The sequence below is a fragment of the Hesperophylax consimilis genome, chromosome 1 (genome assembly GCF_061612785.1).
Source record: "Hesperophylax consimilis isolate HC1 chromosome 1, BYU_Hcon_1.0, whole genome shotgun sequence".
Classification (NCBI taxonomy): domain Eukaryota; kingdom Metazoa; phylum Arthropoda; class Insecta; order Trichoptera; family Limnephilidae; genus Hesperophylax; species Hesperophylax consimilis.
The window spans coordinates 21,733,427-21,746,041 of record NC_142836.1 but is presented as its reverse complement, the minus strand read 5'-3'; the positions used below and the strand labels follow the sequence as shown (position 1 = coordinate 21,746,041).

The following is a 12,615-nucleotide window of genomic DNA, read 5'->3' as shown; positions in this document are numbered from 1 at the left end:
TCCAAGTTTGTGCGAGTTGAAATCCGCGCCAAACTCTTCATACAAAAGAATTTTAGCCGGTACAGACCCTATGACGGTGACATATACAAAATTTGGTCTTTCTTTGCAAAACTAAGACAAATTGTGTGCGTCGAACACGCGTTGTGATATCACGTGACCTCCGAACATTGACGAATGTAACCGAAGAAACCCGAGCACTTCGCGGACTGAATGGCCGACGTTTGACCTTTGAACCATAGGGAAGCAAGTGTTATTTTTTATGTTATATTATGGTATTTAACTTTGTAGTCATTTTTGTACATATTTTTGTTTTCTTGTTTCTGCATTTCTCCAACCGTTTGCTTATGGCATTTGTAAATCTACTACCTATTGAAGTAGACCGATTTTGATTTCTGTTTTCGTATTTTTTTTTAGATAAGTCGTTATATTCCTTAATTATATTTGCGAAAGTTTCGGCAAACGCCCCATTGTCGTCGCTAGTTATGCAATTTTGTGTTTTGTCCAGTTCTCCATCTCCAGTATTCTTTCGGATTTCAAATTGAAAGCGTTTGCGTATATGTTTATTTATGCGTTTGCGTTTATTGATTGTCGCGAATATTTTGTCATAATTTTTTTATACAATGGCGGAATACAGTGTTGTCTATATAAAAAAAATAACGCCAATACTTATGAAAAAAGGTTGTAAATTAAAAAGAAAGGGCCTCCGCGTCCTGACCTCTCATTAAGAGTTTTTAAACGTGAGTGGTACGCGAGCTGTACTTGGTTATGTGGTTGCGAGGAAACCAATCGGTTATTTTGCTTCCCCTGTTTAGGTTTTGGAGGCGACCCATCGTGGTGTAAAATTGGAGTAAACGATCTTTCCTTTATTAATAATTATAAATATAATTTAATTCATATAAAACTTTTCTCATTATCTAATAATTGTGTCTAGTGTAAAGTGATTTAAAAACAATAATATGTAGGTACCCCTCCCACTAACTTTATTTAAGTTGTGTGACTGCTGCCGTATTCGACTATTGGACGAAGGACAACAGTAAGTAAATTTTAATTAGATATGTTTATCTTCTCTTGAATTTCTGAACCCCCTGTTAAAAAGACCACGAACCGCCACTGATTGTAACCTGTATCTTTCTCACAAACGAGGCACCTGACTAAAGAGACGTTACAACGGAGCTCTAAACGGCAGGACCGCAGTTTGTGTGCACAATTCCGGTTCATAAGACCCGGTCCGCGCTGCTGACCCAATTTATTCTGGCAACAACCTTGCACGGACGAACTGCATCCCCCGATTCTGGGGCAGCCCAGGAGATCAGGCTGTATAAACTATGTTCGGAATGGAAATTGATTAGTTTGCGCAGGTCTTAAGGGTCGCTGATTGCCCGGGTGAACTAAAGCAGTTGAATTAATTGGATTTCATAAGTTTTGTTAATCAATAATAATTGAAAACTAATCAATTATAACATGATTGATTGGATTGTTTATTTATTTATGTTTGTTGGTGCGGGATAGATTCTTGCATAATTGTCAACATAGATTATTAAGCCTCCGCATTCCGAATTTCTACCGATTTATAATATATTTCTCTTGAAAACTTTAAGTTCCTAAAAAACATATGTTGTTTTTTAAGATAATATCTATACATTTGTAAAGCCGAAACGGTAATTATATGAAATTACCTTGATAGAAAAAAAAATCGCAAAGTGTGCTCCGAATTTTATCAAAAATACATATTCTTCAGTTATTTAACATGTTATAGGTATGTAAAAAATCACAGTGTATCTTCAAATGCACTTTAGGCATTTAAAGATAGATTTTTGCTCTATTTTAAATGAGTCGTGTTTTATTAAATATTTTCACAATTTTCGCTTAGTTATTATCGTTTTTTTAATATTAGAGCGCCCCCTCTCCCTATCTCCCTTTTAATATGTACAATATGTAGCTACACTATAACTACACGAAGATTTTAACTACATATTATATTATATGTGTAGTTAAAAGTAGATTTTACTGGAAATGCATCAAAGTATATGCACTTAGTTACAATAAACTGCCGACTACAAAGAGCAATTTAAAAAAAATCTGTCAATTCATAAATCTGAATTACACGAGATTGTAGGGAATTTCATTCCGCTTCCGGATGAGCTGATAGTGAGCTTTGCACGAAGCCCTCTGTCTATTCTGTCGGAACAAATCAAATTGGGTCATTTCTCGACAAATTTACAGGAAACTCTGTCTAGGTTTTAATAAACCAATAGTTAATCGACCATTACTTCACTGACCTATAAACAGTAAACATACTACGGTGATTAATGCGCAACAAAGCATCGTAATGCAGGTCCTCTATTTTGTTTTAAAATGCAACGTTTACAACTAACCGAGATTACACAAAAGTATGGTTTAGGTGAGGCGATATTCAAACTTCAGTTTCTGTCGGAATAAATTTGTAGATACATTCGATGTTCCGTTTGGCAAAATTACTGTTGTATGATAAAAGTAATGCGTTTTCGAAAGACAAAAACAATTTATTTTGCTTAAGTAAGGAGTTCCTGAATATTAATAGTGTCATAGATATTGCAGGCGCAATATATGATACTGGACAATTCAATAATAAGTACTATTAACTGAAACGCAAACCTTCCTCTTTCTACCTCCTTACTTTCCCACTTCTTTCAGCCTTACATCCCACCCCAATTCATGCCAAAGTTTCACTGTCTCCGAACAATTGAAACCCTTGTCAGGTACTCGCATAAAAAAATAACCATGTGAAACATCGACATTGATTTTTATTGAAGGAAGTTAAAATGAGAGTAAACAAGTTTTCATACATTTGATAGTAAAACATTTATTTTATTATTATTAAAATATACACTAAGAAATATATATCAAATTAATAATTCATCACTATTTAGGATAAATAGATCATTGCCAATTTTTGTGAGAATAAAAGCAAATATACAGCACAGACTTTTGGCGGCCGGGCGGAAAGAGCCGACCAGACACGAGGGTGGCCGAATGAAAAGTCTTCCCGTGCAAGAGCGTCATCCCGTCTTGCCACGCTTGCTATGCAAGAGTCGGTTTCACCCCCCTAGGTGCAGACATTGGCGCCAATGTCTGCTTTACACTTTTCTCGAGGGGTCCCGAAAGTTAGAGTGAATTAGATGCCATTGTCTTGCGTTTTTGTTTCTTCGAGAGCGGGCGCAGTCACTACACAACCGATAATAATCCAAGCAACAACTGCGCGATATGAGAATGAAGAGAGTATTTCTCGGGTTTCCTCGTCTCAGGTAAAGCTTTAGGGTGTAGTAGCAAGTAAAAGTTTTGTGTCAGAATAGAAACGATATACTACAGGGTTTTCCAATAAGAGGTGTTATTTTGAATAGCCCGCTAATTCAGTAGATGTTACTTTTGAAGCTGTCATTTTTTGACATTTGACAAGTAGAAACTACGCCATTGATAAAAATGGAACGACACATGCTCCAACAACGCATTGAAATTATTACAATTCACTTGAGTGAATCAAATGCAAATCATCTTGAGTGATGAGGCCCATTTCCACCTCGGTAGCTTCGTCAAGAAGCAAAATTGTCGCATCTGGGGCTCGGAATACCCAAGAGTTATTGTTGAAAAGCCTCTCTATCCTCAACGTGTGACTGTTTGGTGCGGTTTATGGGCCGGCGGAGTCATTGGACCTTATTTTTTCTAAAATGAGGCTGGAGCAACAGTTACGGTGAATGGATTGCGCTATCGAGAGATGATTTGACAACGTTTACTTTCAACAAGACGGCGCTACGTGCCACACAAGCAACGAAACCATTGATCTTTTACGATTGAATATCAAAATAACACCTCTTATTGGAAAACCTTGTATTTTGCAAGCAAGTGGGTCAATAATATAACGTGAAATCAATAACTGTCAGTAACTACGGAAGACCGGAGAAAATAGTTAGGCTGTTGGCGATTTATTATGAGAGTGACTGTATCACGTAATGGGCAAGTACGTAATCGGACATATAGTTAGTAACATACTACCAACTACCAACGTGGACACGGTCCATGAATATTGCAGAAGCTCCGTGCTGACAACTCATAAAATAAAAGGCGAAATTCACTTCTGTGAAAAGTGTGCTATAAAAAAGTAAAAGTTTCTACACGGAGAAAAATGAGTACGGCTTTTTCTATCATACTGTCAAAAATGTGACTGCATGACCATTTCCTAATAAAATATCAATCATTCAGAATATATCTGAACACGTGTTCACGCAGGTGGCCTTGTCCGAATAAATACAATGGACGAGATGCTAAAATATTATAAGTTTTAAAAACACGCGTTCCGACTTCCTCACAACATATTCGTGCTTTACTGATGGTTTGTTATGAAATTTGTCAATTCATTCGTTATAAGCCTGCAGTCCCGTTTTTACAGGAAAACGAATAATTTGAGCAGATTTTTAATAAATTAACAATATTTCATATCAGTATTATTTTCTGTGTACATTTAACACAAACGTATTTTAAATAATATACATTTGAGATTAGCATGTTTTTTTACTGAAATATCCAAAGCAGAAAAAATGATTAGGCAGACGAAAATGATAGCTCACTTAAAATCCAACTGTAGGTGTTCTTCAACAATTTGTTATAAAAAATTAAAGGTTCCACTGATTAAGGAAAAGTCCATTGCTTTTTAGTTTTGAATGGGTCTTTGGAAATGTTTCTTGAGGAACACTCCATTTCCACTCGAGGCCCTCCACTCTGAGAATAAAATTTCTCGTATAGGTACTACTAAAAATGAATTTTACCTTCATGGGAAATTATAAGAAAAACCTATGGGGGAAGTGTGCTGCCCATCCACTTGGCCAGTACAAAGAACGGAACTTTTTCAGAATTCATGTAGCATTTAGCACGAAACAGTTAAAATTTAATTAAAGTATTCTTTTTTTAATTGAAAATGAAACAAACAACATTAAATATCGACTAATAATAGACTGATAATTTAAAAAATGAATGAAATCTTATTGAATGAACCCGATAATCAAACTTATGTATAAATAGCTGACGTGTACCGGGCGTTGCTGGGAGAAGATAGACATAAAAAATATAACATCTCTTTCTTAGAAGATAGACATAAAAAATATAACATCTCTTTCTTAGAAGATAGACATAAAAAATATAACATCTCTTTCTTAAAAGATAGACATAAAAAATATAACATCTCTTTCTTAAAAGATAGACATAAAAAATATAACATCTCTTTCTTAAAAGATAGACATAAAAAATATAACATCTCTTTCTTAAAAGATAGACATAAAAAATATAACATCTCTTTCTTAAAAGATAGACATAAAAAATATAACATCTCTTTCTTAAAAGATAGACATAAAAAATATAACATCTCTTTCTTAAAAGATAGACATAAAAAATATAACATCTCTTTCTTAGAAGATAGACATAAAAAATATAACATCTCTTTCTTAGAAGATAGACATAAAAAATATAACATCTATTTCTTAGAAGATAGACATAAAAAATATAACATCTCTTTCTTAGAAGATAGACATAAAAAATCACGGACTTATCTGTAGTTTTTTGTAAGATATACATTTCCTTAATATATTATTTTGGTGTATCTCATAAGGTTTAGCCAGAGTTAGCAATGTAAGCGCCCGAAAATATTTTTGCTACTTGATTACAAAAATAATAATATCATATTTTAATAAAGTGTAATTACATGAAATTTCACCACAAGTTAGTAATCTGATAATTTAAACTTTTAAGATTTCGTCTTGAATGTTCAGAATTAAATTCGCGTTCTTACCACGTACAATATTAATCTAATATTAGTTTTATTATTATTTAACAGTGGAAAATACGAACATTTTTTACAGGATGACGTGAATAAAGAATAAAGTCCGTCGATTAATGAACGATCATTATTTTCCGACATATTAATTGTAGCAAGATCCTATAGTAAAAATAACTTCGTTAAATTTTCTCGTGACTCTAAACTCTAAATGAAAAAAAACTTTATTTCAAAGATTTATCTTTATCAAGAAACAGAAATATTTATGATGGTAATTGTGACAGCCTCCGTGGTCGAGGGGTAAGGCTCTCGACTAGCAATCCGAAGGTCGCGTGTTCAAATAATGGCGAGAGCATGAGAAATTTATTTCACGAATTGGTGTAATTTCACAGTGAATACATTTAAAACAATATATAGTAAACTTGTGGAACGTTCCAGAGTGGAAGATACTTTCAGTAACGCCCAGGTGGTAAAACCCTGGTGGTGACCAGATCTGGATATCCAGGTGCACCAGATTACTCTTCCCCATCTCATTCCCCTCCCCACTACCTTCAGCCTCATAACTTATTGCAGGATGGACTTATTGGGGATGCCATAGCCTCACCGGCTCCAGGCGATTGGGAGCAGTTGGGACTCTTGTGCGGTATTCACATTAAAAAATAAATTTTACTAAAAATTAAATTTTAAAAAATACACAAGGTTTTATCATTACTACTTAACAATAGATGAGAATGATAGTGACAACTGCTTCAAAAAGCAATTATTGTGGACATATATATTTACTTAGTTTTTAATAGCACAATTGGCTTATTTCTGTAGCGCTTCTTCTCTTCTTCGTATCTTCGATAGATGCATGTGAAATGTGTAAGAAACCTCAAAATACATTTTTTTTTTTTAAAAAGAAAGACAAACATTCCCAGGTTACGAATAACCCAACAATGTTTGAAAATCTCCTACTACCACCACATAAGTAGTTATGTGATATAATATTAAGATTGAGTCTATCACTGCTAAAAAGATTATTTTTTTAAATATTTTAAAATATGCAGAATGTAATGATCGTGTTAACACTAGTTTGCTGACTGTGTGATTGAAAATTATAGACAAAATAATAGGGCGCCTAAAGCTTCGTAGAAGCTCACGGTTGAAATAATAGGAAACGTTGAAAATTGTTGCGTTGACCCTTATATTCCGCACACAAAAATACCTTCAAATCTCAGTTCAAGTTAAAAACGCCAGAGTACACTGCTTGAAATCTTTTTGAAATCTTATAATAATAATAATAATACTAAATTTATTTCACATAAAAATCATACAATAAAACATGCGGAAACTTTGACTAGCCAACTAGGAATGGATCCTGTTTTAGGCCAGTCAAATTGACAAGTTTAGTTCATATTATAATTTAGCACTTAATATAAAACAAAACCGGTAAAGTAAATAACTGCCAGATAGTAGTAATAAAAAGACAGATCACCACAGGAGTTGTAAGGTAGAAAAAATGGGAAGGGTAGTTATAGTTGGATGATTAGAAAATAATCTATTATGCTTTATAGTTTAGGTTGTTAAAGAGGATACTATGATCTAAAGGAAAAAAATCTTACCGTCCGTTTTGAGTCCAAGGCGTTCCTTCAGAGCACGCGCAAATATATCATCCACTGGCTTCTGGAACAAAAACAAACAGCTGGTATAAATAATACAAAAAAACATTCAGCATAGATACATATTGGTTCATATTATATCAATGGCAATAGTTTGGAAGAGAACATAATTCATTTCGAAGCATGAAATTCATAAATGTGATAAAAATAATTGTGTTTAGTGAACAAGCGATGTGAGACAGAAAACAGAAGTAGGCCAAGAACATAGATAAACCAATATTTACTTTTGATAATAGTTTTTTATAACCCTGAGATGATAAGAAATGGCTTGTAATAGGTATCATAAAAATAATTTCAAAATATCACTCAGGTTTTCACGTAGGAATCCAGTCTAGCAAACAAGTTGTTTTTCCTACACAATAATATCTCTTCAGTGATTATGTAGTTGGCTATTTTTTACTTAATCTTTAGGTAAATAAAACACATACAATGACGTAGTTAATATTACATTACCCACCGGAATGCTAAATTTAAGTAAGACTTCTTACTAACAATGTGTGCGAACACGGGATTTTGAATATCTAAACCTTTATTGAGGTTTTAGTTTGAGACTTAACATCTGACCTTAAGGCATGTGAGGGTATTATTAAAGCATGATAAGGTCAATATATTCCAGCGAATTAAACGCCACATTATCCGCATTCAAGGACGGCTTGCCAGCTAATACTATACAAAAGGAGTGGGTAGTCAGTTGGCACTATTCTGCCTTAACTTTATTTAAACTGCCACACGACATTTTGAATGTCGGAAAATAACAATTTCGAACAATGTAATCAAACCGGGAATGAAATTGACTTAACGGCCAAAGAGAAAGCATGTTATTTTTTGGTAACCTTGCTTAGCCACCTATGTATACATTTATCTTTATAATAAAGGCTGTTTGTTTCTAAAAAACTTTTCTATAAAATAAACGTTGACAAAAAAAGTTTTCAAGTTGCTTTTTATATATTAACTCCACACAAAAGGCCTTGAGGAAAATAATTTCCCTCAGAGCCTATGTCGCCTTTGAGGATGCTGTTTTGAGGGACTTTTCAATGAAAGAAAGGATATGAAGTTTACGGAAGGAAAAATGTAAGAAGGGAGGGTAGAAATCTGGGAATCAGTTTGTCCAGGAGTGACAGACGCGTGAATCATCCCTCCCACTGCGGTCCAAGGCTATCAGTCAAGAAAGCCCATAGAATAGTTTATTAACTCCCTTATTCCATACACATTCCACGCATACGCGACTTAGGTAACCATTATGCAGAAGTAGCAGATATTTGTAACCAGCTTAGGAGATAGACAAATACTATAGTGGACTTTTCTGTAAGGCTTTGATATACAATTCCGTAGTACATTATGTTGATATATCTCATAAGGTTTAGCCAGCGTCAGATTACAAAAAATCGATTTTTCTCTACTTTCTATAATTATATTTACATTTTTATCTAATTTAAGTATGTTTAGGAAACAAACAGTTAGTTAGTTATACACGTGAATTAATTTTGCATTTAAGATGTTGCGTATAAAATAATCCAGTTAAGTTATTTATAATATTTTTATGGTTAAAGGTTACGAAAAAAGTAGATAATAATAAATATTTAAAGTTATAAGTTAAAAAAAAATATATGAAAAGGATAGACGAACAATAAAAAATAAATGTTTTGGTTTAAGTACATTGTAAGGTTAATTTGATCCTAAAATTTTAAGGGTATAGTCGAAAATATTAATATCTCTTAGGTAATTAATTATGTTTTGCAGATACGCCGAGTCAAGAGTTTTGGGCGTATTTAGATTTGAATTGTTGTTATTGTAAAATAAGGTATTCGGACTGGAATTCGTTCAGGACAATGAAATGCAATATTTGCTAATAGAGCTGGTGAGTGAATAAGGTATATTTAGTTCGTATATTTTCAATTCGGTTAAAATAAGTTTGGTATTGAGCAGTGGCGGTTCTTCCCTTAGGTCAATTGGTGTTTGACCCCCCAAAATTATAAGACAACAATAATAAATATAATAATCAATTATGTGCATCAAAACATTTAAAATGTAACGCGAAACAGCGGCGGCGGCGAGTGACTAGCAGTGACATCTGTTGTCTCTAATAGAAGCTTTCATTCACAAGTCCACACGATTCGCTGGGTCAATTTAAAGAATGTCCAATTTGGCATCTTCTGTCCCTACGCGCGCCATAGAATAAACGAGATGGCACTATATTTTTCGTCGAAGTAAAAATTAGCTTCCGAAGAAAGTTTAGGGACGCTTAGGTCATGACCGTGGGGGAGACAACCAATACCTCCTAGAACAACTAAGGCCAGGACACTGAATCAAGATGGCCGCCGCTAAAGGCTGATGAGCATGGATTAATAAATCTAATTAGATGCCAATTATGGTAAAATAGTGATCTGAAGAGAGATTATATTATACTAAATACACACTGAAGTGCAAAAAACATAGGTACATATACACTGGGAAAATTGTAGTGACGGGTAAAAAAGGAAAAGAAAAATTCTTAGTAAAAATCTTTAATTTCCTTTGTTAAAAATGAAACATTTCTAAGTACAGTACTTATAATAATTAGTAGTAAGTAGGTACTTATAATAATTATAAAAGGTATTAAAAAAATAATTTTTTAGAAGTCTAAGAGCTAGTTGTTTTATAGAATTTAAACATTTCAGCAAATTTCAATGTATGTTTTCATGAAAGTTCTATTTAAATTCTGTTATTATATCAATATGGACAATTTGTTTCACATAACAGAACTTGAGTAGAACTTTGACAGAACTAACTTTGAAATTTGATGAATAGTTCATGTTCTGTGAAACAACTAGTCCTAAGAAATAAAGTAAATAGAAACAAAATGAATAATTGATAGCATTTAATAATGAAATTAGATTATAATGATATGTGTGGGAATATGTATAATATGAATGTTGTGTGTGTTGGTGGATATGGTAGACGCTGAGATTGTAGAGCAGTCTGCTGCAGCTGCTGGAGGCTGGCTGCTGGGGGCTGGCTGCTGTATGGCTGGCGGGTGCATCTGAAAATAATAACAACTAAAGTAGTACACATATAAGTAGTAGGGGTATATTGTTTTGACATGTTGAATGTTGATGAGGGAATGATGTGCTTGGATATATCAATCAGTCAAGAATATTTTTTTTTACTGTGTAGATTTTGCGACTTTTCACTACTTTTTTGGTGGTATCATTTCTTTTTTTAACATAATTATTTAACAATGAATTTGTAGATGATCTGATTAAATGGTGCAAAATAATATTTGATGAATGTCCAGCGGGACAATTAAAATCTGTTAGGAAAAAATCTCTATCGTTGATAGCATCAATTGTCAATTGTAATACTAATTCACGCTGGTTATTGTAATCTAAAAACATTTTTTCTAGTTTGGTTGATAAAAGCTTTTGAACGGTCACATAGTTATGAATGACGGCATTGACGATGTCAGGGTGAGGACATAATAAACCACCTCGATCCATATTCCTTATTAGAGAGTAACTACAATCTGTGTCTAACATTTTATCGACAGTGATGGAATTGGAACATGTTGTACATTTAAGTTTCTTTAAAACGGTTCGGGCACAATAACCTGCGAGATATGTAAGAACAGGGAGACTGGCTTCTGCTTGCTGGAAATCTTTCTCAGTAAATGTTTTATATAAACCAGAAAAAGAAAAATTCGGTTGCTTATTTGAACTGGTACAGGCCTGGGGTTCAGTTTCAAGTTCACAATCAATAATGTCAATCTGTATACGGCCATATGCAGACGAAGACAACGTCAAAGGTAGCAGATCTTGTATCCTCAACTTTGACTCCACTTCAAATATTTGTCTGATTGATATTAAATATTGTGAACCCGCCATAGTTCTATACTTACCAAACCTAGCTTCTAATGCATCTGTTTGAATTTTGCCCGGAAGAAAATATTTAAACTTTAAAGTATTTATACAATATTCAGCCATTTCTAAAAGACCACGGGTTGTATGTGTAATAGCTAAGTGAGTTTCTCTTGTCAATGAATTAAAATGATTATTTGAAGCTTTCCATGAATCTAACCATTTAATAATTTTTTCTAAAAATGCTACATTTTCTTCACCAGGTTTAAGAGAAAGTGGTTGTTGAAGGGGATTTCTAAATCGTATTCCCTTGAATGGAGTTTTTACATTGACAATATCCCACCACGTGCGAATTAAATATATGAAATCAGCAGTTGTTGCATAATGGGGAATATTATGTCGCTCACCTAGAATCATCAATGCCTGTTGAACAAATTCATTAAACACATTTTGAACAAGCTTCACGTTTTGTCTTTCAAAAGAACTTGGGCAAAGAGATTTCATTGTTAATCCATAAGCAAACTTGACTAAATTTTTACATTCTAATTCATGAAGTCGTTTTATGGAAGAAAACGCAGCTACTGATTCAGACGTATGATCGTGGAAGTCTGGAAACGATAAAACTTGTTGATTGTCTTTCTGATTAATCCAATTATTTCTTATACATTTGAATATGTGGACGGAATCTAAAATATAAAATAAAGGTAAACTTTCATTGGATGGATGACAGTAGACAGTTTTCAGTTGCGGGGGAGTGCTGAAAGACATCATAGCTTTTCTATTAATGGAATTATTATCACTAACTACGCACAAAACATTAAAACCTATCTTTTGAAGACCCATTATAATTTTTTTAATAACAGTAAATAATTGTGCTGCATTCATAGTTTTAACGGGGAGTATGTGGACTACTTCTTTATATGAAGAGAGTAAGCTTTGAATCATAAAGACATGGGCAGTAGTAGCTGCATTTTCACTATTGTAAGCTATTCCCAAAATGCTGCCTCCGCTGTAATCTAAATATGGCTTTATGTGAATTTCATCTATCATCAATGTTACATTCAAATCACTTTTCGTTAACAAACTAAATTTATGTTTAATAAATGACAAAAAATTACTGTCACTCTGTTCATTTAGCGGGTTTGTTTGAAACTTGGAGCAAACTCTTTTCAAAGTTCTAGGATGGGGAAACGTTAGATGATCTGAGCCTCGTAGGAATTTATATGAATGGGGTGAAATAGAATACAGAATGCTACTGAAGACTACAAAACATGGTGAATATCTTAAAGCCCCTGATTTTCGATTTAATAATTGTAACTGT

General features: G+C 33.5%; 1 protein-coding gene across 8 annotated transcripts in view; it reads right to left on the bottom strand.

The window, feature by feature from the left end:
• LOC149426439 (protein FAM107B) overlaps nucleotides 1–12,615 on the bottom strand; it is a 173,588-nt gene that overhangs the window by 17,379 nt on the left and 143,594 nt on the right. For 5 of the 8 annotated variants that reach the window (XM_089651564.1, XM_089651598.1, XM_089651625.1 and 2 more), the window contains exon 2: nucleotides 7,405–7,465. In XM_089651564.1, the coding sequence (XP_089507690.1) occupies nucleotides 7,405–7,465 (61 nt within the window). The remainder of the gene's footprint in view (nucleotides 1–7,404; nucleotides 7,466–12,615) is intronic. The other 3 variants (XM_089651590.1, XM_089651616.1, XM_089651581.1) reach the window with 1 other exon arrangement.